At 59.5% G+C, this 26914-nt stretch overlaps 2 protein-coding genes across 12 annotated transcripts in view; one reads left to right on the top strand and one right to left on the bottom strand.

Annotated features, from left to right (window-relative positions):
- The window catches only part of LRRC56 (leucine rich repeat containing 56), a 28632-nt gene extending 6953 nt beyond the window's left edge, over positions 1-21679 (bottom strand). For 4 of the 9 annotated variants that reach the window (XM_019036381.4, XM_055355711.2, XM_063710850.1 and 1 more), the window contains exons 1-6: positions 10565-12563; positions 9098-9424; positions 8235-8381; positions 7139-7329; positions 6385-6472; positions 3420-3480 (exon numbers count right to left, since the gene is read on the bottom strand). In XM_019036381.4, coding sequence (XP_018891926.3) covers positions 3420-3480; positions 6385-6472; positions 7139-7315 — 326 coding nt within the window. In that variant the 5' untranslated portion in view covers positions 7316-7329; positions 8235-8381; positions 9098-9424; positions 10565-12563. Of the gene's footprint in view, positions 1-3419; positions 3481-6384; positions 6473-7138; positions 7330-7827; positions 8029-8234; positions 8382-9097; positions 9425-10564; positions 12564-19165 lie in introns of those variants that run through there. The other 5 variants (XM_055355707.2, XM_055355708.2, XM_063710848.1 and 2 more) reach the window with 5 other exon arrangements.
- On the top strand, positions 13780-15882 carry HRAS (HRas proto-oncogene, GTPase). 3 transcript variants are annotated; one of them, XM_004050359.5, is made up of 5 exons: positions 13780-13917; positions 14187-14365; positions 14519-14678; positions 15373-15497; positions 15606-15882. In XM_004050359.5, exons 1-4 carry the CDS (start codon positions 13807-13809, stop codon positions 15490-15492), a joined length of 570 nt encoding a protein of 189 aa, XP_004050407.1. In that variant the 5' UTR covers positions 13780-13806; the 3' UTR covers positions 15493-15497; positions 15606-15882. The 3 variants fall into 3 exon arrangements, with proteins under 3 accessions (XP_004050407.1, XP_018891922.1, XP_055211704.1); XM_019036377.4 differs by lacking the exons at positions 15373-15497; positions 15606-15882 and adding an exon at positions 14773-14855; XM_055355729.2 differs by lacking the exons at positions 13780-13917; positions 14187-14365 and adding an exon at positions 14773-14854 and having other exon boundaries at positions 14548-14678.
- Positions 21680-26914: the final 5235 nt, after the last annotated feature.

The raw sequence follows: 26914 nt of genomic DNA, 5'->3' as shown, positions 1-26914 counted from the left end.
AAACAAACAAACAAACAAACAAACAAACAAAACTTGAGGCTGGGCACAGTGCTTCATGCCTGTAATCCTGGCACTTCAGGAGGCTGAGGTGGGAGGAGCGCCTGAGCCCAGGAGGTCGAGGCTATTGTAAGCCATGGTCGCACCACTGCACTCCAGCCTGGGCGACAGAGTGAGACCCTGTCTCAAAGAAAAAAAGACAAGTCAATCTCTTTTCTTGGCTGCTCCAGTTTTTTACCTTTATCTTCATGCCAGTAACTTTATTAGGATATGTTTCAGTGCCAATAATTCAGTTTGTTTTTCCTTTCAGTCTTTTATTTCTGACAAGTTCCTTTGAAATTTTTTAATTTTTAATTTTTTTTTTTTGAGATGGAGTCTCTGTCACTCAGGCTGGAGTGCAGTGGCACGATCTTGGCTCACTGCAACCTCTGCCTCCCAGGTTCAAGTGATTCTCCTGCCTCAGCCTCCCGAGTAGCTGTGATTACAGGTGCCCGCCACCACACCCGGCTAATTTTTGTATTTTTAGTAGATACGGGGTTTCACCATCTTGGCCAGGCTGGTCTTGAACTGCTGACCTCATGTTCCACTCGCCTTGGCCTCCCAAAGTGCTGGGATTACAGGTGTGAGCCACCACACCTGGCCTGAATATATTTTTTATACAATTTATGACCTAGTCATTTTTCCTTTGGAACTATTTTGTTTTGTTACAAGTAGTGCATCATATTTAATTTTATAATACCTTCCACTGCTCTTTTATATTTTGTGTATTTAACTTTATGTGCTTTTTATATTTTTTTGTTGTTCTTAGAGCTAATTTGTTGGTCTTAACAATAGAGGCTTCTGGCCGGGCGCGGTGGCTCACGCCTGTAATCCCAGCATTTTGGGAGGCCAAGGCGGGCAGATCATGAGGTCAGGAGATCGAGACCATCCTGGCCAACATGGTGAAACCCCGTCTCTACTAAAAATACAAAAAATTAGCCGGGCGTGGTGGCGGGCGCCTGTAGTCCCAGCTACTCGGGAGGCTGAGGCAGGGGAATGGCGTGAATCCGGGAGGTGGGGATTGCAATGAGCCGAGATCGCACCACTACTGCACTCCAGCCTGGGCAACGGAGCGAGACTCTGTCTCAAAACAAAAAAACAACAACAAAATAATAGAGGCTTATTTGTTAAGCTAAAAAAAAAAGTACAGCCATCTCCATTAGAATATCATTTACTTTTGTATTAGGGGCACTTTTTTTGTTCTTTGTTTTTGTTTTTTATGGTTTTTTGAGACGGAGTCTTGCTCTGTTGCCCAGGCTGGAGTGCAGTGGCGCGATCTCAGCTCACTGCAACCTCCACCTCCCAGGTCCAAGTGATTCTCATGCCTCAGCCTCCCGTGTAGCTGGCATTATAGGCATGCACTGCCAAGCCCAAGCCCAAGCCCAGCTAATTTTTTTTTTTTGAGATGGAGTTTTGCTCTTGTTGCCTAGGCTGGAGTGCAATGGCGCAATCTTGGCTCACTGCAACCTCCGCCTCCTGGGTTCAAGCAATTCTCCTGCCTCTGCCTCGTGTGTAGCTGGGATTACAAGCGCACACCATGCCTGGCTATTTTTTTTTTTTTTTTTTGTATTTCTAGTAGAGATGGGTTTTCACCACGTTAGCCAGGCGGATCTTGAACTCCTGACCTCGTGATCCGCCCGCCTTGGCCTCCCAGAGTCTTGGGATTACAGGCGTGAGCCACCGCGCCTGGCTGGGAGACATGTTTCTAAGAAGTCCATTTTCCAGACCCATGCTAGTTTCTGGTTCGCGGTGTCGTCTGGGCGCCTGCTGCAGGCCTGACTTCATGCCCAGGCCCCTCTCTGCTCCAGTTCTGGGGGCTGCCCACTGTGTCTTTTCCAACTTTCTTCCATTTCCAGATCTTCATGTGTTTTTTTTTTTTTTTTTTTTTTTGAGACGAAGTCTCACTCAGTCGCCCAGGCTGGAGTGCAGTGGTGCAATCTCAGCTCACTGCAGCATCTGCCTCCTGGCTTACTGCAGCGACTCTCCTGCCTCCGCCTCCCGAGCAGCTGGGATTACAGGCGTGTGCCACCATGCACGGCTAATTTTATATTTTTAGTAGAGATGGGATTTCTCCATGTTGGTCAGGCTGGTCTCGAACTCCTGACCTCAGGTGATCCGCCCGCCTCGGCCTCCCAAAGTGCTGGTATTATAGGTGTGAGACACCATGCCTGGCCCATTTTGATATTTGTTTGATAAACAGAAGTACAAATAAGGAAAATCAAGAAAACATTCAAAGAGAGGTTGCTTAATGAATACCCTTATCCTCATCTGGAAATAACTAGATTTGGCCCTTGGAGCCCAATTCACACAGCTGGAGAATGTTCTAGAATTCTGCCTGGAATTCCCCTGCCTTATGCTGCTGGGAACAGGCTACATAAAACCAGCAGCGTTTTCACAAAACCCACTTTGCCCAAACCCCCAGAATAAAGTCGGATGTTCCTTCAGCCTTGTTCTTTCCCTTCCGATGACGTGAGAGCCGCCGACGTCTTCAGCTCCGAATGTTGTGAGTTGCTGTGGAGCACGGAGCTTCCTGTGCTTCTCCTGGGAGCTGGTCCAGGTTCTGTACACAGGCTCTGCTGTGCCTCTCCCGGGGGCTGCCGTCTGGTCCGGGTTCTGTACACAGGCTCTGCTGTGCCTCTCCCGGGGGCTGCCGTCTGGTCTGGGTTCTGTACACAGGCTCTGGCTGTGCCTCTCCCGGGGGCTGCCGTCTGGTCTGGGTTCTACATGCAGGTTCTGGCTGGTGGTTGCTGTTCTTGCCCAAACCCCAAGCTCGTGGCCTCATGGTGCGGCCAAAGTCCTGGGCTGCAATGAGCTGTGCGGGGGCCAGAAGGCCCCCAGTCCTTGGTTGGCTTTGGGGTGTTCACCAGGGACACCTCAAGGTGGGAGCTCTGGGCCCAGGTCAGGGGCACCTTTGTGGAGTTTGCTGGCCACACGACCTGGCATGACTGCCTTGACCCTGGCCCCAGCTCTGAGTGAGGTGCTACCTGCAGCAGGGGGCTCCCACCCATTGCAGACACAAGAGCTCCATGTGTAGGAGTCACACGGCAAGGGGGGGTACATCTGGGCTGAACCAGAGGCCACAGGGCATAGGCAGGACCCCCGGGAGTCAGGCTGGCCCAGGACCTCGTCCTTTCAACAAAGACCCTCTCAGAGACCCCCTCACACCTGCCTGAATGTCCCAGGCTCCCCCCACCTGCCCATCCACCCTCCACAGGGTCACGCGGGGTCAGGCAGCCAGCAGGATGGAGCTCGCTAGACCCCTGGGTCCCTGGTCCCAGCCCAAGTCCCCCCACTCCCACCAAGTTCTCCCCCCATCCCTGCAGGGCCTGTCCCATGGGACCCCCTCATGGCAGGGCCCCAGCCCACCCCCCTCAGGCGCTCACCTCAGGGAGCCCAGGTGGCTGCCGTTCAGCTTCAGTTGGTCCAGGTTGGGCAGGTGCACCCCTGTATGGCCGCAGGAGGGGGAGGTTGGCCCGGCCCCTCACCCCTGCCCACCTCTGCACCCTCCTTCACCCCGTGGCATCAGCACCCCCAGCCCCTCACTGCTCGTGGGCCAGCCTCACAAGCCTCCCTCCACACCACAGGAGGGGTTGCGTGGCACCCAGGAGCTGCTCCAGGGCTGCGGGCTCCTCTGGCCACCAAAGGGGTCTGCTGATTCTATGGGGCCTGGTAGAGGGTCTGGCTTAGTGGCCCTGAGCCCCCAAAGCCTCACGGCTCCGTGCCCCTCGTCTGTAGCCGGCCTGAACGCAGCACAGCATGGAGGGGTGTCCACACAGCAGGGAAGCTCAGACCATTGTCTATGGACTGCAAGAGGCCACTGGGCTCCAAGAGTTGGCTCAGAGAACTGGGGCCAGGCTGGCGTGGCTGGGTGGTGCTCCCTTGGCTCAAAGTCTGGGCCCCACCCCCAAGCTGCCTCCACACCCCTCCCCTGGCATCTCAGACCGTCATGCCCAGTCGCACACACAACACAGGACCAGATCACTGCACGCCCCAGCCTGTGTTTCTGCACAGCCCAAGGCCCCAGGAAAAGGCTCTGCGTTTGGAGTCTTTTGTAGGATGGGGCATATGCCCCTGTGAGGCAGACAGAATCCTGCATTGTGAGAAGGGGTGCAGAGTGGCCAGGCGCGGGGGCTCACGCCTGGAATCCCAGCATTTTGGGAGGCTGAGGCGGGTGGATTACTAGGTCAGTAGATTGAGACCATCCTGGCTAACACGGTGAAACCCCGTCTCTACTAAAAATACAAAAAATTAGCCGGGCGCGGTAGCGGGCACCTGTAGTCCCAGCTACTCAGGAGGCTGAGGCAGGAGAATGGCGTGAACCCGGGAGGTGGAGCTTGCAGTGAGCCAAGATTGCACCACTGCACTCCAGCCTGGGTGACAGAGCGAGACTCCGTCTCAAAAAAAAAATAAAAGAAGGGGCGCAGAGTGTGTGGGCACAGGCGCTCCAAGACCATGCCTGTGGGAAGGGCTCGAGTGAGTGCAGATGGCCGCGGGTTAGCCACACACAATGGTCAGGGACTTCACAGGCCACTGCAAAACAATACAAGACCAATCAGGATGGGCCTGGTTCACCTCAGTCAGTTGGAGAAATGCAGACAACCAGCGATCCTGGGTGGGAAGACGCTTCCCTGCTCTAAAGGTCACTGTGGGGCCTGGCGCGGTGGCTCACACCTATAATCTCAGCACTTTGGGAGGCCGAGGCAGGTGGATCACCTGAGGTCAGGAGTTCAAGACCAGCCTGGCCAACATGGTGACACCCCATCTGTACTAAAAATACAAAAATTACTCGGGCGTGATGGCACACACCTGTAATCCCAGCCACTCAGGAGGCTGAGGCAGGAGAATTGCTTGAATTCAAGAGGCGGAGGTTGCAGTGAGCCAAGATTGCACCACTGCACTCCACCCTGGGCAACAAGAGAGAGACTCTGTCTTAAAAAAAACAAACAAAAAAAACAACAATGAAAAAAATCAAAAAACAGGCCAGGCGCGGTGGCTCATCCCTGTAATCCTGTAATCCCAGCACTTTGGGAGGCTGAGGTGGGTGGATCACTTGAGGTCAGGAGTTCGAGACAAGCCTGGCCAACATGGTGAAACCCCGTCTCTACTAAAAATACAGAAATCAGCTGGGCGTGATGGGGCGTGCCTATAATCCCAGCTACTCGGGAGGCTGAGGTAGGAAAATTCAACCTGGGAGGCAGAGGTTGCAGTGAGCTGAGATTGTGCCACTGCACTCCAGCCTGGGCGACAGAGCGAGACTCCATCTCAAAAAAAAAAAAAAAAGTCACCGTTGGGATAGCTGGTGACATTTGAATATGGTCTTCAGCATGGCCAAGAGTCGTATGCAGGTGTAATTCCTGACTTTGGCCATCGCACTGCATTTAAGGGAATGTCCTCCCTCTCAGGAAATACACACTGAAGTGTCAGTAGATAAAGGGGTGTTGCATGTCCAACTCTCAACTAGTTCAGGAAAAAGAACAGTGGCCTGATGCGCTGTGCACGCACGGGAGGGAGCAGGGGCAAGCACCACCGTGAACACGGCGAGAGAGAAGGAACCTGGCGGAGGGCGGGGAGGGAGTTTTTTTTTTTTTTTTGCGACAGGGTTTTGCTCTGTCGCCCGGTCTGGAGTGCAGCGGTGCAATCTCAGCTCACTGCAGCTTGACCTCCCCGCCTCCTATGAGTAGCTGTGACTACAGGTGCCATCATGCCTGTCTAATTTTTTATCTTTAGACACAGGGGTCTTGCTATGTTGCCCAGGCTGATCTCAAACTCCTGGGCTCAAGTGATCCATCCGCCTTGGACTCGGTGCTGGGATTACAGGCGTGGCCCCTGTGCCCGGCTGAGATTATTTCAAGATGAGTTTCAGGAGACACCAAGTGGCACTCAGCACCATTTCGGCCTTTGTTCCTCTGTGATGCTGGCATGGGTGTGTGGAGCACTGAGCATGCTGGGGGTACCGGCGTGGGTGTGTGGAGCACTGAGCGTGCTGGGGGTACCGGCGTGGGTGTGTGGGGTACTGGGCGTGCTGGGGGTACCGGTGTGGGTGTGTGGGGTACTGGGCGTGCTGGGGGTACTGGTGTGGGTGTGTGGGGTACTGGGCGTGCTGGGGGTACTGGTGTGGGTGTGTGGGGTACTGGGCCTACTGGGGGTACTGGTGTGGTGTGCGGGGTGCTGAGTGCATTGCCCTCTGCCTGTACCTGACACAGACCTCAGGTCAGAGGCCAACCCTAAGGAAGCCGATACGCGGCTCGAGAGGTGAGGACAGCTTTGTCGTCATAACCAGGAAACGTGTGTTGTTTACAGGGAGGCGTGGCCGTGGCCGTGGCCATGGCGGGGTGGGAAGAGGCTCACCAAAGTTCCGCAGGCTGCCCTCACGAGTGTCCACACACATCTCCAGCGCCCTCACCAGCCGAAGGTCATCCACCCGGGCCAGGGCCTGCTGTAGAAACCAACCGGGGGTCAGCGCTGGTCCTGGCTCTCGCCACTTTAGTTCCACCCTTGCTTCTGGCTACAGGACTCTGGGGCTCCCGCTGGAGCAGACACCGACGTTTCCCTGCCTTGGCCATGTTGGCCCTGGCCTGGGTGGTGGGATGGGAGTGGATGTGACAGGAGCAGAGCTTGTTCTGCACTTGGCTGGGGGGTCATTGCCGGAGAAGGACCTGTCCTGGGGGCTGCCCGTCTCCAGAGACACTCCCAGGGCAGACACACCACACCCGGCACCCAGAGCCCGGACCGCGCCTGGCCCTGCCCTGAGCTTTCAGCCATTTGGTCTCCCGCTTGAGTGAAGGACCCCCCTCTTTGGTTGGAGGACAATGGATGTTCAGCCCCTACTTGTGGGTTCTGGCCTGGCTCAGTCCTGTCTGTGACCCAAATGCCTGGGGACGTCTGTGTCAGTGAGCTGCTGGTGTTTTGGGGCCTGGTAGGGGTCCCAAGGGCAGAGTGGGTGGAGCAGACCCAGCTGCAGGGGCTGGGCTGAGGCCAACCATCAGCAGGCAAGACCAGCAGGAGGGGGACAGAGGGCAGGCTGGACCATCAGCAGGAAGGAGCCCTGGGATGTCACCCCACGGAGGCCTCTGTGGCCACAGCCCCCAGCGCCCACACTCACCAGCCGGGCAGGGGACAGGTACTCTTCCACCAGCTGCTCTCCAAGGCTGTCCCTCTGACTGCCAGGGCCCTTGCTCTGTGGGCAGGGGTTGTGCAGGCCTTGCCAGCTCAGCTCCCGCACCCGGACGCTGGAGGTGCTCGGCCGAGGCCCACGGGATCTGTCCCAGCCTGGGTCCATTCACATGTAACCTGCTGACAGAGGCACAGTGCAAAGCTCCACGCTGTTGCTCCTCCTCTGCAGCCCGGCTGAGACCCTGGCCCAGCCCTCAACCCCCTGCCCCCCTCACAGCAAGCCCTTGGCACCCACCCCCACCCCGAGCCTAGAGAAGGCTCCTAGCTTGGCTGGGCCTCATGGGGCCCTTGTCTGCTTAGTTCCAGCCTGGAGGGCCTCACGCTCCCCTCCCCCAGCCTTGGCTCGACCCCCTCTGCTTCGTAGGACACCCTCCCTGTGTTTCTGCCCATCCTCAGGGTCCACGCAGGGAGTGCTGGCTTCGGGCCTCCCCACCTGAGGCCCACAAGGGCTGTGAGCCTGGGGTGCCGGGCCAGCTGCCTGTGGCTGTGGGGCTCCCGGCACTGCCTCAAGCTGTGGGCTATGGGTCCTTCTCCACCTGATGGTCTCTGAGCCTGGGGTCCAGGATCAAGTCCCAGGCCTTCCCCTACCCCACCCCTGTGCCAGCCGAGCCCCTTCACCTGCAGGCAGCCGCCTTCTCCTGCTGTGGGTCAAACATCCAGGCAAGGAGGCGGCATGTACCCTCAGGCAGTACCTGCAAGAGTCAGGGTGCCTTCCTGGCCAGGTTACTGTGCCCATGGGAGCCTGGAATGGGCCAGGCTGAGGTCACAGCACCTAGAGGTGAGCAGGTCAGCCCAGGACCTGACTATCCACGGGCCCAGCTGGCGAGGAGGAAGACAGAGTCAGGTGTGTGACCGATGCTGGGGTACCTCTGGGTCCCCCAACGCAATGCCTGCTGCTCATCCAAATCCCACTTCCCTCCTTCTCCACAGGGGTCCTCTCTTGCACCCTGTTCTTCCTGAGCCCCTCCCCAGGCCTCTGAGGGTATTGGCCCAGTGTGTCCCTCGACCACGTGCATCAGGCTTACCTGGTGTTGCCCCTTAAAGATGCAGACGTCTGGCTGGGCGCAGTGGCTCACGCCTGTAATCCCAGCACTTTGGGAGGCTGAGGCGGGCAGATCATGAGGTCAGGAGATTGAGACCATCCTGGCTAACACGGTGAAACTCTGTCTCTACTAAAAATACAAAAAAAAAAAAAAATTAGCTGGCGTGGTGGCAGGTGCCTGTAGTCCCAGCTACTTGGGAGGCTGAGGCAGGAGAATGCCATGAACCCACGAGGCGGAGCTTGCAGTGAGACAAGATCGCGCCACTGTCCTCCAGCCTGGGCAACAGAGCAAGACTCTGTCTCAAAAAAAAAAAAAAAAAAAGGCCGGGTGCGGTGGCTCACACCTGTAATCCCAGCACTTTGGGAGGCTGAGGCGGGCGGATCACAAGATCAGGAGATCAAGACCATCCTGGCTAACGCGGTGAAACCCCGTCTCTACTAAAGATACAAAAAACATAGTTAGCCAGGCGTGGTGGCGGACACCTGTAGTCCCAGCTACTTGGGAGGCTGAGGCTGGGGAATGGCGTGAACCCAGGAGGTGGAGCTTGCAGTGAGCCGAGATGGCACCACTGCACTCCAGCCTGGGCGACAGAGAGAGACTCCATCTCAAAAAACAAACAAACAAACAAAGATGCAGACATCTGCCTCGGCCCCAGGCCCTGGAATCATGAGCTCCAGGCGTGGAGTGAGAAGTGTGCTCAGAGCGTCCAGTGTCCTCCTCCCTGACCACCCTTCTGTGTCTTCAGTCTGGACCTGGACTGATCCCTTGACTGCACTCCCCACCCAGCCTTCCCAGATTTATCTTCCTGATGAGACGAATTCGCTTCGGAGCCCTGTGTGTCTTACTACGTGTTCGGTTGAGGGCCTGCCTCGCCCCAGAGCTGTGGGCTGCACGTGGCCTGCGTGCTCCTCTGCTGTCCACAGTCGCAGGAGGGGACGCTCAAATATTTGTCGAAGGAATCCGTGAACAGGCAGATGCACATGTACCAACTTAGAACGTTCTGGCCATGGCTTTTATCTGTTGACCACGTGTGGACACTGAAGATGCATCCTCTCCATCCCGTCTAGAGCTGCCCCTGTGCCAGGCGAGTTGGCCGGCTGTTGACAGAGGTGGTGGGTGGGAGTTCTGGAGCGGAGCAGTGGCTCAGGCTCTGGGTGCCTCAGTGGCCTGGTCTGGAAGGTGACCATGCACCAAGAATCAAAGAAGTGAAGCCCAAAGCAGAATCTCACAGAATTTCCAGCCCGAATCTCCCCCACTGCCTGCCTTTCTCCAGCCAGTGCAAGGCCCCAGGCCTCACAGCCGGACCCCAACACTGCATCCCCCCAAAGACTCTGGCCACCTCCATCCCAGGCCTGCCAGCCTCGAGCCTCATGGAGGGCGTGAGCTGGCGGGGTCAGGGGCAGCCCCTGGACACCTATGGGTGACACTAAGGGCTGAGTCAGCTACCCTTGTCTCCTCTGTGCCCAAGAGCCCCGAGCATCAGACTGGTCTGAGCCCCAAGGCCTGGGGGTGCAAGGACCAGGGGTTGGAGGCTGTGGGATCCAAAGCCCCTACTGGACTCCCACCTCAGACACTGCACCTGGTGTTCTCACCCAGGCCTGAACCCATCCACACACTTCACGGCCCTGCTCCCACCCTGTGTCCCCTCTGCGAGCCCCCATGCTCCCCAAATTGGTAACTGGGGGGCCTGTCTCCACACCCCTGCTAGTGCCATTCCCTGGTGGGTAGCCATCACCTCTGGGTCCCCTGCTGCCCTCGCCCCTTCACCATGGGGGCTCGGAAGGCAGAGCCCGCTCCCCTCCTGAGCCCCACCCTGGAACCCTGAGCACCCTGGGTCCTTGCCTCTGAGTCTCCCTCAGGGGCAGGGCTTGGGGCCCCTCCTGTCTCCTGACAGGGAGCCCTTTCAGTGCAGGGCCAGGGGGTGGTGGAGGCAAGGGTCCTCAGGGGACCAGATCTGACGTGCGGGGCCATCACTGGGTCCCCGATGGCTGTGCTGCTTCGTCCCCGCGCCCACGCCTCGGCGCAGGCTCCCTCCTGGCACCGGGCATAGGGCGAGGCTTGCGGCTCCCACCCCAAGGGTGCGCTCCGCTTGCGGCTCCCACCCCAAGGGTGCGCTCCGCTTGCGGCTCCCACCCCAAGGGTGCGCTCCGCTTGCGGCTCCCACCCCAAGGGTGCGCTCCGCTTGCGGCTCCCACCCCAAGGGTGCGCTCCGCTTGCGGCTCCCACCCCAAGGGTGCGCTCCGCTTGCGGCTCCCACCCCAAGGGTGCGCTCCGCTTGCGGCTCCCACCCCAAGGGTGCGCTCGGCTCTCACCTGAGGGCTCAGCCTAGATGTCCGGCCCTGGCAGCTCGGCCCTGGGCGCCCTCCACCTCCAGGCGCTGTCTCCTATTCCAGGCTGTTCTTCCGGCCGCCGCGGGGTTGCGGCCTGGGCGCCATAGCAACGGGAGCCAGGCCTCATTTGAATACGCAAATATTTATAAGTCGCAGGGGGCTCGGGTTCCGGGCGGCTGAGCCACGCCCCTTAGCAACGGTCGCTAGGGAGGGGCCACGTGGGCTGGCACGTGCGTGGGCGCCCCTGCTGCGGGAGATCCCAGGGGAAGGTGACGCGCCACCAACTCGAGTTGGGTGGGCGCAGGCGCGTCAGGTGCCAGCTTCCTGCGGCTCCGTGCCTGGGCCGTCGCGGTGCACGTGTCGCGTTTCCTCGCGATCCTGGCGCTTCCCACGCGGGGCGGGTAAAGGCGGTCTCTGCTGGAGGCTCGCGCCCACCTTTCCCAGGTGGAAGGGTCGCCCCTGGGGCCGAGGCCTAACGTCCTGCCCTTCGCTTGGAAGTGAGGCCGACGGCAAAAAGAAGCACCGGGGGAAGCGCCCCCGAGGACCAGGAAACACAGACTGGACGCCGGAGCGCAACCGAGTGCCCGGCCCGCGGGACACGCCGCCGCCCGCCGTCCAGTCGCCGCTTCTCACCCGCGTTCATGCGCGTCCGCCCCAAGCCGAGCTCTGACTGCGACCGCGCGGTGGACGGACGGCAGGCGGGACCCCCGGGACCGCACGTGGGTGGAGCCCCGGGTCAGCAGCGACCGGCGCAGGAGGGCGAGGCGGGCGCTGGACTGGGCAGAGGCAGGGTTTGCTTGACTGTAAAACGCCTTTTTTGTTTTGAGACGAAGTAGCGCTCTGTTGCCCAGTGCAGTGGCGCGATTTCGGCTCACCGCAACATCCGCCTCCCGGGTTCCAGCGATTCTCCTACCTCATCCTCCCGAGTAGCTGGGACTACAGGCGCGCGCCACTGCAGCCGGCTAATTTTTTGTATTTTTAGTAGAGACAGGGTTTCATCATGTTGGCCAGGCTGGTCTTGAACTCCTGACCTCAAGTAATCCACCCGCTTCGGCCTCCCGAAGTGCTGGGATTATAGGCGTGAGCCACCGCGCCCGCCCTTTTTTTTAATGAGGATGTATTTCTGATTCCTTTGCAATTTTAAAAAATGTTAAAAACATGTCTCTTTGGGTTTGAAAGAGCTAGGATGTGCGTTTATGTGCTTGGGGTGAGCCCTGGGCACTTCGCTCCCCTGTGGCAACTTGTGGGTACGGTTTAACTGGACCACGCTGAGCTTCTGCAGCGTTGGAACCTCAAGTTTGGGGGGACTGGGCGGGCAGGGTCGCCTGCCACGCAGGCCCGAGTAAGAGGAAAGTGGTGGACGGGGCGTTCTCACGCCTGGCCCCAGGGCACACGGCTGCGCCCGCCGCCCGGAACCCCACCGGGGCTGCAAGGCGTCCTCGGGGTGGGTTGCGGTGGGAGTAGGGGAGCTGGGGTGCGTGGTGGTAGGTGGGGTGCGCGGCCGCTCCACCTGCGCGGGCAACCGGACCCCGCGGCCACCCGGGGGCCCCCAGCTCCGAGCATCCCGCCTTGGTCCCGGCGGATCCCAGCCGTTCCCCAGCCCGTAGCCCCGGGACCTCCGCGGTGGGCGGCGCCGCGCTGCCGGCGCAGGGAGGGCCTCTGGTGCACCGGCACCGCTGAGTCGGGTTCTCTCGCCGGCCTGTTTCCGGGAGAGTCCGGGGCCCTGCTAGGACATGCCGCCTCGGGCCCCCAGACACCGGCTCCCTCGCCCTCCTTGAGCAACCCCGAGCTCGGCTCCGGTCTCCAGCCAAGCCCAACCCCAAGAGACCCCGGCCCTCCTAGCTCCGCCTCCCGCGTTGCTCCCGGAAGCCCCGCCCGACCGCGGCTCCTGACAGACGGACCGCTCAGCCAACCGGGGCGGGGCGGGGCCCGGTGGCGCGCAGCCAATGGTAGGCCGCGCCGGGCAGACGGACGGGCGCGGGGCGGGGCGTGCGCAGGCCCGCCCGAGTCTCCGCCGCCCGTGCCCTGCGCCCGCAACGCGAGCCGCACCCGCCGCGGACGGAGCCCATGCGCGGGGCGAACCGCGCGCCCCCGCCCCCGCCCCGCCCCGGCCTCGGCCCCGGCCCCGGCCCCGGGGGCAGTCGCGCCTGTGAACGGTGAGTGCGGGCAGTGATCGGCCGGGCCGCGCGCCCTCCTCGCCCCCAGGCGGTAGCAATACGCGCGGCGCGGGCCGGGGGCGCGGGGCCGGCGGGCGTGAGCAGCAGCGGCGGCGGCGGGTGGGTGGGGCCGGGCGGGGCCCGCGGGCACAGGTGAGCGGGCGTCGGGGGCTGCGGCGGGCGGGGGCCCCTTCCTCCCTGGGGCCTGCGGGAATCCGGGCCCCGCCCGTGGCCTCGCGCTGGGTACGGTCCCCACGCCGGCGTACCCGGGAGCCTGGGGCCCGGCGCCCTCACACCCGGGCGCGTCTGGGCGGAGGCGGCCGCGGCACGCCCGGGCACCCCCGATTCAGCATCACAGGTCGCGGACCAGGCCGGGGACCTCAGCCCCAGTGCCTTTTCCCTCTCCGGGTCTCCCGCGCCGCTTCTCGGCCCCTTCCCGTCGCTCAGTCCCTGCTTCCCAGGAGCTCCTCTGTCTTCTCCAGCTTTCTGTGGCTGAAAGATGCCCCCGGTTCCCCGCCGGGGGTGCGGGGCGCTGCCCGGCTCTGCCCTCCCCTCGGCGGCGCCTAGTACGCAGTAGGCGCTCAGCAAATACTTGTCGGAGGCACCAGCGCCGCGGGGCCTGCAGGCTGGCACTAGCCTGCCCGGGCACGCCGTGGCGCGCTCCGCCGTGGCCAGACCTGTTCTGGAGGACGGTAACCTCAGCCCTCGGGCGCCTCCCTTTAGCCTTTCTGCCGACCCAGCAGCTTCTAATTTGGGTGCGTGGTTGAGAGCGCTCAGCTGTCAGCCCTGCCTTTGAGGGTTGGCTCCTTTTCCCATCACTGGGTCATTAAGAGCAAGTGGGGGCGAGGCGACAGCCCTCCCGCACGCTGGGTTGCAGCTGCACAGGTAGGCACGCTGCAGTCCTTGCTGCCTGGCGTTAGGGCCCAGGGCCCGCTGTGGGTTTGCCCTTCAGATGGCCCTGCCAGCAGCTGCCCTGTGGGGCCTGGGCCTGGCTGAGCAGGGCCCTCCTTGGCAGGTGGGGCAGGAGACCCTGTAGGAGGACCCCGGGCCGCAGGCCCCTGAGGAGCGATGACGGAATATAAGCTGGTGGTGGTGGGCGCCGGCGGTGTGGGCAAGAGTGCGCTGACCATCCAGCTGATCCAGAACCACTTTGTGGACGAATACGACCCCACTATAGAGGTGAGCCTGGCGGCGCCGTCCAGGTGCCAGCAGCTGCTGCGGGCAAGCCCAGGACACAGCCAGGATAGGGCTGGCTGCAGCCCCTGGTCCCCTGCATGGTGCTGAGGTCCTGTCTCCTGCTTCCTCTAGAGGAGGGGAGTCCCTCGTCTCAGCACCCCAGGAGAGGAGGGGGCATGAGAGGGGCATGAGAGGTACCAGGGAGAGGCTGGCCGTGTGAACTCCCCCCACGGAAGGTCCTCAGGGGGTCCCTGAGCCCTGTCCTCCTGCAGGATTCCTACCGGAAGCAGGTGGTCATTGATGGGGAGACATGCCTGTTGGATATCCTGGACACGGCCGGCCAGGAGGAGTACAGCGCCATGCGGGACCAGTACATGCGCACCGGGGAGGGCTTCCTGTGTGTGTTTGCCATCAACAACACCAAGTCTTTTGAGGACATCCACCAGTACAGGTGAACCCCGTGAGGCTGGCCCGGGAGGCCACGCCGCACAGGTGGGGCCAGGCCAGCTGCGTCCAGGCAGGGGCCTCCTGTCCTCTCTGTGCGTGTCCTGGATGCCGATGTGCCTGCAGCCCCCGTAGCCAGCTCTCGCTTTCCACCTCTCAGGGAGCAGATCAAACGGGTGAAGGACTCGGATGACGTGCCCATGGTGCTGGTGGGGAACAAGTGTGACCTGGCTGTACGCACTGTGGAATCTCGGCAGGCTCAGGACCTCGCCCGAAGCTACGGCATCCCCTACATCGAGACGTCGGCCAAGACCCGGCAGGTGAGGCAGCTCTCCACCCCACAGCTAGCCAGGGACCCGCCCCGCCCCGCCCCAGCCAGGGAGCAGCACTCACTGACCCTCTCCCTTGACACAGGGCAGCCGCTCTGGCTCTAGCTCCAGCTCCGGGACCCTCTGGGACCCCCCGGGACCCATGTGACCCAGCGGCCCCTCGCGCTGTAAGTCTCCCGGGACGGCAGGGCAGTGAGGGAGGCGAGGGCCGGGGTCTGGGCTCACGCCCTGCAGTCCTGGGCCGACACAGCTCCGGGGAAGGCGGAGGTCCTTGGGGAGAGCTGCCCTGAGCCAGGCCGGAGCGGTGACCCTGGGGCCCGGCCCCTCTTGTCCCCAGAGTGTCCCACGGGCACCTGTTGGTTCTGAGTCTTAGTGGGGCTACTGGGGACACGGGCCGTAGCTGAGACGAGAGCTGGGTGCAGGGTGGTCAAACCCTGGCCAGACCTGGAGTTCAGGAGGGCCCTGGGCCACCCTGACCTTTGAGGGGCTGCTGTAGCATGATGCGGGTGGCCCTGGGCCTTCGAGATGGCCAGAGCCCAGCTTCCCGTGTGTGGTGGGCCTGGGGAAGTGGCTGGTGGAGTCGGGAGCTTCGGGCCAGGCAAGGCTTGATCCCACAGCAGGGAGCCCCTCATCCAGGCAGGCGGCCACAGGCCGGTCCCTCCTGATCCCATCCCTCCTTTCCCAGGGAGTGGAGGATGCCTTCTACACGTTGGTGCGTGAGATCCGGCAGCACAAGCTGCGGAAGCTGAACCCTCCTGATGAGAGTGGCCCCGGCTGCATGAGCTGCAAGTGTGTGCTCTCCTGACGCAGGTGAGGGGGACTCCCAGGGTGGCCGCCACGCCCACCGGATGACCCCGGCTCCCCGCCCCTGCCGGTCTCCTGGCCTGCGGTCAGCAGCCTCCCTTGTGCCCCGCCCAGCACAAGCTCAGGACATGGAGGTGCCGGATGCAGGGAGGAGGTGCAGATGGAAGGAGGAGGAAGGACGGAAGCAAGGAAGGAAGGAAGGGCTGCTGGAGCCCAGTCACCCCGGGACCGTGGGCCGAGGTGACCGCAGACCCTCCCAGGGAGGCTGTGCACAGACTGTCTTGAACATCCCAAATGCCACCGGAACCCCAGCCCTTAGCTCCCCTCCCAGGCCTCTGTGGGCCCTTGTCGGGCACAGATGGGATCACAGTAAATTATTGGATGGTCTTGACCTTGGTTTTTGGCTGAGGGTGGGACACGGCACGCGCGTGGCCTGGCATGAGGTATGTCGGAACCTCGGGCCTGTCCAGCCCTGGGATCTCCATAGCCTTTGGGAGGGGGAGGTTGGGAGAGGCCGGTCAGGGGGTCTGGGCTGTGGTGCTCTCTCCTCCCGCCTGCCCCAGTGTCCACGGCTTCCGGCAGAGAGCTCTGGACAAGCAGGCAGATCATACGGACAGAGAGCTTACTGTGCTTCTACCAACTAGGAGGGCGTCCTGGTCCTCCAGAGGGAGGTGGTTTCAGGGGTTGGGGATCTGTGCCGGTGGCTCTGGTCTCTGCTGGGAGCCTTTTTGGCGGTGAGGCATCACTTTTCCTGACTTGCTCCCAGCGTGAAATGCACCTGCCAAGAATGGCAGACGTAGGGACCCCGCCTTCTGGGCCTTCACATGCCCAGTTTTCTTCGGCTCTGTGGCCTGAAGCGGTCTGTGGACCTTGGAAGTAGGGCTCCAGCACCGACTGGCCTCAGGCCTCTGCCTCATCGGTGGTCGGGTAGCGGCCACTAGGGCTTGGGAGCCTGGCCATCCCTGCCTCCTGGAGTGGACGAGGTTGGCAGCTGGTCCATCTGCTCCTGCCCCACTCTCCCCTGCCCCTGCCCTCACCCTACCCTTGCCCCACGCCTGCCTCATGGGTGGTTGCTCTTGGAGCCTGGTAGTGTCACTGGCTCAGCCTTGCTGGGTATGCACAGGCTCCGCCACCCACTCTGCTCCAAGGGGCTTGCCCTGCCTTGGGCCAAGTTCTAGGTCTGGCCACAGCCACAGACAGCTCAATCCCCTGTGTGGTCATCCTGGCTGCTGCTGGGGGCCCACAGCGCCCCTGGTGCCCCTCCCCTCCCAGGGCTCGGGTTGAGGCTGGGCCAGGCCCCTCTGGGACGGGGACTTGTGCCCTGTCAGGGTTCCCTATCCCTGAGGTTGGGGGAGAGCTAGCAGGGCATGCTGCTGGCTGGCCAGGGCTGCAGGGACACTCCCCGTTCTGTCCAGGGGACGCCACACTCGCCCTTCTCTCCAGGGGACGCCACACTCGCCCTTCTCTCCAGGGGACGCCACACTCGCCCTTCTGTCCAGGGGACGCCACACTCCCCCTTCTGTCCAGGGGACGCCACACTCCCCGTTCTGTCCAGGGGATGCCACACTCGCCCTTCTGTCCAGGGAATGCCACACCCCCTTCTCCCCAGCAGCCTCCGAGTGACCAGCTTCCCCATCGATAAGACTTCCCGAGGCCAGGAGCCCTCTGGGGCTGCCGGGTGCCACCCTGGCTCCTTCCACACCGTGCTGGTCACTGCCTGCTGAGGGTGTCAGATGCAGGTGACCCTGTGCAGGAGGTATTTCTGGACCTGCCTCTTGGTCATTACGGGGCTGGGCAGGGCCTGGTGTCAGGGACCCGCTGGGGTTGCAGGGCCGGGCCTGTGTTGTGTTCCTGGGGTGTCCAGGACAGACATGGAGGGGTCAGGGCCCAGCACCCCTGCTCCATGCTGAACTGTGGGAAGCATCCAGGTCCCTGGGTGGCTTCAACAGGAGTTCCAGCACGGGAACCACTGGACAACCTGGGGTGTGTCCTGATCTGGGGACAGGCCAGCCACACCCCGAGTCCTAGGGACTCCAGAGAGCAGCCCGCTGCCCTGGGCTCCATGGAAGCCCCCGCATGCCGCTAGGCCTTGGCCTTGGGGACAGCCCAGCCAGGCCAGTGTGTGGCAGGACCAGGCCCCCATGTGGGAGCTGACCCCTTGGGATTCTGGAGCTGTGCTGATGGGCAGGGGAGAGCCAGCTCTTCCCCTTGAGGGAGGGTCTTGATGCCTGGGGTTACCCGCAGAGGCCTGGGTGCCAGGACGCTCCCCGGTTTGGCTGAAAGGAAAGCAGATGTGGTCAGCTTCTCCACTGAGCCCATCTGGTCTTCACGGGGCTGGGCCCATAGATCTGGGTCCCTGTGTGGCCCTCCTGGTCTGATGCCAAGGATACCCCTGCAAACTGCCAATCCCAGAGGACAAGACTGGGAAGTCCGTGCAGGGAGAGCCCATCCCCGCACCCTGACCCACAAGAGGGACTCCTGCTGCCCACCAGGCATCCCTCCAGGGATCCCTCGTTGTCCACAACTGCTGGAGAACAGAGGGCTCCGTGTCTGGCTGTCCCACAGTGAGCAGCAGTGAGAGCATCTGAAGTCTGAGCTGCTGAGATCCCCTCCTGCAGGAACCCATCTTCTGGCAAAAACCTGAACTGAGGATCACCCTCTGCCCACACCCACAGGGGCCCATCCTGGTGGCTCCTCCAGTGCCAGGCTCTGCCCCATCAGGGTCTGGGGTCTCAGCCAGATTTGTGTCCAGGGCAGGGAGGCTGCAGAGGTTAGGTTGGGTCCAGCACAGGGCAGGGCTGGAGAGCACAGCCAAGGAAGGTCGGGTCTGTCTCCTCCCCTCTGACCTCGGACATCTCGCCTGTCAAATGGCGTGAGTTCGTATCCACCCCACGGGGTCGCCATGACGTGAACAAGACAGTCATTTGCACAGTCCGTGTGGAACAGGCACCCGCTGAGTGCTCAGGAATGACCCTTGGCAGCCACGTGGAGGTCAGCGCAGGCCACCTGTTAGTGACTGTCACCATACCATGGGGGAGGGCAGCTGTGTTGAGACCCACCTCTCACCTTCGGACGCAGAGCCCCCCCTCGGACACCCACTGTGTCTCCAACTGCTCCGCACACGGCAGGCACTTGGCACCGGTGACGTCATGGGGTGGCTGCACACATCACAATAGGGCCCCGCGCAGGTCAGCTGGGCCTGGAGTCGGTGTCCTCCACCCCCTGAACTGGCAGCACATGTGTGCACCTGTATGTGGGTGAACGTGTGCGTGTGTGTGTTTCTTCTCCAGCTAGGCCTGGCTGCCCCACTAACGTGCACACAGGTCCTTGTCACTGTCACCCCCGTGGCCCGAGACGATCATCAGAGCACCCGCGGAGGCACCACACTCAGCCCTCTCCACCCGGGGTGGTCCTGGGGATGCAGACGCGGGGAGGGGGCTGGCCCCCTTCCTCGGTGGACTCAGGTCTTCTGTAAAGGGCTGGATTCAGTGTCCCTCTGTCTCACCTTCTTGAGCCCTGCTTGGTGTCATGAATGTCCCCCTTGCTGGAGGCCCTGAGGACAAGCCCCCTGCCTGAGGTCCCCTAGCAGCCAGCTGACCAGGTCCCACTGATTGACAGGCCCTGCTGGGCTGCCGAGGGGGTGGAGGAAGCCTGGGGGGAGGTGGGGGACTCACCTGTGTGACGTCAGCTTCTGTCCCGGGCGCCGCCTGCCCGTCGGATCACATCCCTGTTCAGGACTCGCCACCAGCTGCCTCCTTGGGATGGAGCGATGGAGCCCTCTGATAGCTGAGAGTCCGCCAAAGCGATCCCACAAGGCCACGCATAAACTCTCCAACATCCATCCAGGGAGGCCTGGATAAAAATGTAGGGTTTCAGGCCGGGCATGGTGGCTCATGCCTGCAATCCCAGCACTTTGGGAGGCCGAGGCGGGCGGATCACCTGAGGTCAGGAGTTCAAGACCAGCCTGGCCAACACGGTGAAACCCCGTCTCTATTAAAAATACAGAAATTGGCTGGGTGCGGTGGCTCACGCCTGTAATCCCAGCCCTTGGGAGGCCGAGGCGGGCGGATCACCTGAGGTCAGGAGTTCGGGACTAGCCTGACCGACATGGAGAAACCCTGTCTCTACTAAAAAAATACAAAATTAGCCGGGCGTGGTGGTGGATGACTGTAATCCCAGCTACTTGGGAGGCTGAGGCAGGAGAATTGATTGAAGCCAGTGGGTGGAGGTTGCGGTGAGCCGAGATCACGCCATTGCACTCCAGCCTGGGCAACAAGAGCGAAACTCTGTCTCAAAAAAAAAAAAAAAAAATTAGCCAGGCGTGGTGGCGGGCGCCTGTAATCCCAGCTACTCGGGAGGCTGAGGCAGGAGAATGGCGTGAACCTGGGAGGCGGAGCTTGCAGTGAGCCAAGATAGCGCCACTGCACTCCAGCCTGGGGGACAGAGCAAGACTCCGTCTCAAACAAAACAAAACAAAACGAAACCCTTACCCTATCGTTTTGCCAAGTGCATGATGACTCTCTGCTGTGAGGCAGTCAAACTCAGAAGCAGAAAGTAGGGTGGCCATGGGCAGGGGCTGGGGAGGGGAGCTGGGAGTTGCTGTTCAACTGGTAACAGATTTCAGTCTGGGAAGATGTGTGAGTCCCAGAGTTCACTGCGCAAGGCGCTCGTGGTTAGCAATGCCACACGGCACATTGCAAATTTTTTTTTTTTGAGATGGAATCTTGATGTTGGCCAGGCTGGCATGCAGTGGCGTGATCTCAGCTCACTGCAACCTCCACCTCCCGGGTTCAAGTGATTCTCCTGCCTCAGCCTCCTGAGTAGCTGGGATTACAGGCGTGAGCCACCGCACTGGGCTGTAATTGTGTTTTTGAAAATATCTCTTGGCTGGGTGCAGGGGCTCACACCTATAATCCTAGCACTTTGAGAGGTTGAGGTGGGCCAATTGCTTGAGCTAGGAGTTCAAGACCAGCCTGGACAACATGGCAAAATCCCATCTCTGCCAAAAATACAAAAATTAGCTGGGCATAGTGGTGTGTGCTTGTAGTCTCAGCTTCTCGGGAGGCTGAGGCAGGAGGGTTGCTTGAGCCCAGGTGGTTGAGACTACAGTGACCTGTGATCACGGCACTGCACTCCAGATGCCTGTCTCAAAACGCACAAAGGAAAGGGTAGGAACAGGCAGGACCAAGCGGAAGTATGCCTGACTAGTACTTGGTGAAATGCCAGCTAGACCCATGGTGAGTTACCATTTCATATTCTCATGACTAGGGTGGGGACAGGGAGGCCTGAGGCAGTCGAACCAGTGGCTAGTGAAGGTCTGGAGCAGGGAGGGAGCCTGTGCCCTGGGGCGGGAGCGTAAATTCTGAGAGCCACTGCTGGGGGGCGGTTGGGCCTGGCAGGGCGTCTGCCCCGTGTCTGGGCACACAGAGGTCCGGAGTACGCTGGCGGTGGCAGTGTTTGCATAAAGTCAGACAAGACGAGAGCATCGGTGAGTAAATGCCGGTGTTCAGGCAGTGGAGCAGTCAACAGCAGCTGAGATGAATAACCGACGCCGTCTCAATATGGACAATTCCCACCCCAATTCTGTTGAACGGAACCAGCAACTGGCGGGCGGGTGCGCATTGCGCGGCGTTTCCACATTGTTCAGAGGCGCAGGAGAGGCCCTTGCGTTTCCACATTGTTCAGAGGCGCGGGAGAGGCCCTTGCGTTTCCACATTGTTCAGAGGCGCGGGAGAGGCCCTTGCGTTTCCACATTGTTCAGAGGCGCGGGAGAGGCCCTTGCCATCTGGGAAGGCGTAGGGGTGAGCACGGCCTCAGGGAACAGGAAGGACGGAGACAGAACTCAGGCGGCAGAGGCCTCCAGGAGACCCTGGATGGAGGGGAGAGGGCGACTTGGGGGGCTCTGAGCATGTGTTTAAGGGGAGAGGTCAGGCATGGGGCTCATTATTTTTAAAAAACCTGTTTGTATGTTTGAAATATTCAATACTAGGCCGGGCGCGGTGGCTCATGCCTGTAATGCCAGGACTTTGGGAGGCTGAGGTGGGCGGATCATTTGAGGCCAGGAGTTCGAGACCAGCCTGGCCAACATGATGAAACCCCGGCCCTACTGAAAATACAAAAAAATTAGCCGGATGTGGTGGCGCACGTAATCCCAGCTACTCAGGAGGCTGAGGCAGGAGAATCGCTGGAACCCGGGAGGCAGAGGTTGCAGAGAGCCGAGATCGCACCGTTGCACTCCAGCCTGGGCGACAGAGCGAGATTCCCCATGAAAAAAAAAAATCAGTAATAAAGCTCATCTGTGTATCAGCCCACGTTCTAATAAAGCTCACCTGTGTATCAGCCCACATTCTAATAAAGCTCACCTGTGTATCATCAGCCCACGTTCTAATAAAGCTCATCTGTGTATCATCAGCCCACGTTCTAATAAAGCTCACCTGTGTATCAGCCCACGTTCTAATAAAGCTCACCTGTGTATCATCAGCCCACATTCTAATAAAGCTCACCTGTGTATCAGCCCACGTTCTAATAAAGCTCACCTGTGTATCAGCCCACATTCTAATAAAGCTCACCTGTGTATCAGCCCACGTTCTAATAAAGCTCATCTGTGTATCAGCCCACGTTCTAATAAAGCTCATCTGTGTATCAGCCCACGTTCTAATAAAGCTCATCTGTGTATCAGCCCACGTTCTAATAAAGCTCATCTGTGTATCATCAGCCCACGTTCTAATAAAGCTCATCTGTGTATCAGCCCACGTTCTAATAAAGCTCATCTGTGTATCAGCCCACGTTCTAATAAAGCTCACCTGTGTATCAGCCCATGTTCTAATAAAGCTCATCTGTGTATCAGCCCACGTTCTAATAAAGCCCACCTGTGTATCATCAGCCCACGTTCTAATAAAGCTCACCTGTGTATCAGCCCACGTTCTAATAAAGCTCACCTGTGTATCATCAGCCCACATTCTAATAAAGCTCACCTGTGTATCATCAGCCCACGTTCTAATAAAGCTCACCTGTGTATCATCAGCCCACGTTCTAATAAAGCTCACCTGTGTATCAGGCCACATTCTAATAAAGCTCACCTGTATATCAGCCCACGTTCTAATAAAGCTCACCTGTGTATCAGCCCACGTTCTAATAAAGCTCATCTGTGTATCAGCCCACGTTCTAATAGAGCTCATCTGTGTATCAGCCCACGTTCTAATAGAGCTCACCTGTGTATCAGGCCACGTTCTAATAGAGCTCATCTGTGTATCAGCCCACGTTCTAATAGAGCTCATCTGTGTATCAGCCCACGTTCTAATAAACCTCATCTGTGTATCAGCCCACGTTCTAATAAAGCTCACGTGTGTATCAGCCCACGTTCTAATAAAGCTCACCTGTGTATCAGCCCACGTTCTAATAAAGCTCACCTGTGTATCAGCCCACGTTCTAATAGAGCTCATCTGTGTATCAGCCCACGTTCTAATAAAGCTCACCTGTGTATCATCAGCCCACGTTCTAATAAAGCTCACCTGTGTATCATCAGCCCACGTTCTAATAAAGCTCACCTGTGTATCAGCCCACGTTCTAATAAAGCTCATCTGTGTATCAGCCCACGTTCTAATAGAGCTCACCTGTGTATCAGCCCACGTTCTAATAAAGCTCACCTGTGTATCATCAGCCCACGTTCTAATAAAGCTCACCTGTGTATCATCAGCCCACCTTCCTTTATGAAGAAACACGGAGATCTAAGGAATGCGCGCGGCTCAGGGGTGAACTGCGGGTGATTTTCCCTCTTCTTATTTGTACTTGTATGTTCTGAAAATGTCGTCTAGCTTTTGGGTCGTTCTTACCTGAGAAAAGCCAGACAGCAGGTTTTTGGCAGAAGGACCGGTTTGCACAGCGGACACACGGAGCGGCCCGCGCGGCTTTCGGAGAAGCCTCTCCCTGGGCGCCTCGCGCGCCCTCGTAAGCGCGCGGCGTCTTGGGGCCGCAAGTTCCCCTCGGCTTGGGGGCGGGGTCTCCAGGTCACGTGACCGGGAGACCAGCTCCTCCTCCTCCTCCCCCCGCACTCCGTCCCCCAGAACGGCCGGCAGAGGGCGCCCGAGTCCCGGCCTCGCTCGCGCGTTCGGGGCGGCTCCTTCCTCGCGCGCCGCCGGCCGCGTCCAGGAGGGGGCGCCGCAAGCCCTGTCCGGCGGCCCCGTCGTGGGCAGCCCGGGCCGGCTCCTGGGCGTCCGGTTCCTCGCTGGCTGAGTTTCTTGCCCCACCTGCTGGTGTCGGCTCGTGCGTGCCTCCTCCCCCGGGTTATGGGAATGGAATACGGTCCCCAAGTAATAAAGTCAACAGGCGGCCGGGCGCGGTGACTCACGTCTGTAATCCCAACACTTTGGGAGGCCGAGGCGGCCGGATCACGAAGTCAGGAGTTGGAGGCCAGCCTGGCCAAATGAAACCCCATCTCTACTAACAATACAAAAAAAATTTAAAAAGCTGACCGGGCGCGGTGGCTCACGCCTGTAATCCCAAGCACTTTGCGAGGCCGAGGAAGGTGGATCACGAGGTCAGGAGATCGAGACCATCCTGGCTAACACCGTGAAACCCCGTCTCTACCAGAAATACAAAAAATTTGCCGGGTGTGGTGGGGGGTCACCTGTAGTCCCAGCTACTTGGAAGGCTGAGCCAGGAGAATGGCGTGAACCTGGGAGGTGGAGCTTGCAGTGAGCTGAGATGGGCCACTGCACTCCAGCCTAGGCGACAGAGCGAGACTCCATCTCAAAAAAAAATTATTATTCTTATTATTTTTTATTTATTGATCATTCTTGGGTGTTTCTCAGAGAGGGGGATGTGGCAGGGTCATAGGACAATAGTGGAGGGAAGGTCAGCAGATAAACACGTGAACAAAGTTCTCTGGTTTTCCTAGGCAGAGGTCCCTGCCATCTTCGGCAGTGTTTGTGTCCCTGGGTACTTGAGATTAGGGAGTGGTGATGACTCTTAACGAGCATGCTGCCTTCAAGCATCTGTTTAACAAAGCACATCTTGCACCGCCCTTAATCCATTTAACCCTGAGTTGACACAGCACGTTTCAGAGAGCACGGCGTTGGGGGTAAGGTTATAGATTAACAGCATCCCAAGGCAGAAGAATTTTTCTTAGTACATAACAAAACGGAGTCTCCTATGTCTACTTCTTTCTACACAGACACAGTAACAATCTGATCTCTCTTTCTTTTCCCCACATTTCCCCCTTTTCTTTTTGACAAAACCGCCATTGTCATCATGGCCTGTTCTCGATGGTCGCTGTCTCTTCGGAGCTGTTGGGTACACTTCCCAGATGGGGCGGCCTGGCAGAGGCGCTCCTCACCCCCCAGACGGGGTGGCTGAGCAGAGGCGCTCCCCACCCCCCAGACGGGGCAGCCGGGCAGAGGCGCCCACTTCCCAGACGGGGCAGTCGGGCAGAGGCGCTCCCCACCCCCCAGACGGGGCAGCCGTGCAGAGGCGCCCACTTCCCAGACGGGGCAGCTGGGCAGAGGCGCTCCCCACCCCCCAGACGGGGCGGCCGGGCAGAGGCGCCCACTTCCCAGATGGGGCAGTCGGGCAGAGGCGCTCCCCACCTTCCAGACGGGGCGGCGGCTGGGCAGAGGCGCCCCTCACTTCCCAGGTGGGGCGGCCAGGCAGAGGTGCCCCTCACCTCCCAGACGGGGCAGCCAGGCAGAGGCGCCCCCCACCTTCCAGATGGGGCAGCTTGGCAGAGGCGCCCACTTCCCAGACCGGGCGGCCGGGCAGAGGCGCTCCTCACCTCCCAGACAATGGGCGGCCGGGCAGAGATGCTCCTCACTTCCCAGACGGGGTGGCGGCCGGGCAGAGGTGCTCCTCACTTCCCAGACGGGACAGCCGGGCAGAGGGGATCCCTGCATCCCGGACAATGGGCGGCCAGGCAGAGACGCTCCCCACTTCCCAGACGGGGTGGCGGCCGGGCAGAGGCTGTAATCTTAGCACTTTGGGAGGCCAAGGCAGGCGGCTAGAAGGTAGAGGTTGTGGCAAGCTGAGATCACGCCACTGCACTCCAGCCTTGGCAACACTGAGCATTGAGCGAGCAAGACTCCGTCTGCAATCCCAGCACCCTGGGAGGCCGAGGGGGGCAGACCATTGGAGGTCAGGAGCCGGAGACCAGCCCGGTCAACAGGGCGAAACCCCGTCTCCTCCAAAAATACAAAAACCAGTCAGGCATGGCGGCACATGCCTGCAATGCCAGGCACTTGGCAGGCCAAGGCAGGAGAACCACGGGAGCCCGGGGCAGGGAGGCTGTAGCAAGCCGAGACCACGGCAGTACAGTCCAGCCTCGGCAACAGAGGGAGACCAAAGGGAGAGGGAGAGGGAGAAAAAAATAATTAAAAAGCTTTATAAGCCTGCTGGATTCTGTCAAAGGCCTTTTCTAAGTCTACTGAAATGATGATGTATTTTTGTCTTATTTTATTTATTTAGAGACCAGGTCTCACTATGTTGCTCAGAATCCTCTGCTTCAGCCTCCCAAAGTGCTGGGATCACAGACGTAAGCCACCACGTCCAGCTGTGTTTTTGTCTTTTAATCTGCTTATATGGTGAATTCCATTGGCTCATATTTCATGTTGAACCAGCCTTGCATTCCTGTGATAAATTTCACTGCATCATGGTGTGCACTTATATTTGTATTGTACATATATGTGTGCTCATGGGCCTGTGTTTCAGTGTGTGGCAATGCAGTGGGCCTACAATCATCAAAACAGCTCTGGAAAACAATGGTCGAGAGGGCATTCTATGCCTGGCTTCAAGATTTGGGGTTTTTTTGTTTTTTGAGATGGAGGCTCGCTCTGTCACTCAGGCTGGAGTGCAGTGGTGCGATCTCAGCTCACTGCAGCCTCCGCCTCTGGGGCTCAAGTGATTCTTGTACCTCAGCCTCCCGAGTAGCTGGGATTACAGGCGTGTACCACCATGCCCAGCTAGTTTTTGTATTTTTGGTAGAGACGGGTTTTGCCATGTTGGCCAGGCTGGTCTTGAACTCCTGGCCTCAAGTGATCCACCCACCTTGGCCTCCCAAAGTGCTAGGATTACAGGCGTGAACCTTTGCACCTGGCCCAAGATGTGTTATAAAGGTTCAGAAATCCAGACAGTGTGGCATTGGTAACAGGACAGACAAATAGATCAGTGGAACAGAATAGAGGATCCAGAGTAGACCCTCACATACATGCTCAACTGATTTTGAAATAAGTGTAAGCAAATTCAGCAGAGAAAGGAGAATCTTAGCAACAAATGGTACTAGAATGACGGGGCTACGCATATGAACGGAAGCTTCAATCTACACATGACAGTACATATATAAATCCATTCAAAATTTACTATTAATTTTTTTGAGATGGAGTCTCACTCTCTCCCCCAGGTTGGAGGGCAGTGGCACAATCTTGACTCACCGCAAC

Source organism: Gorilla gorilla, chromosome 9, assembly GCF_029281585.2.
Source record: "Gorilla gorilla gorilla isolate KB3781 chromosome 9, NHGRI_mGorGor1-v2.1_pri, whole genome shotgun sequence".
Taxonomy (NCBI): domain Eukaryota; kingdom Metazoa; phylum Chordata; class Mammalia; order Primates; family Hominidae; genus Gorilla; species Gorilla gorilla.
This window is presented reverse-complemented; position numbering and strand designations above follow the sequence as displayed.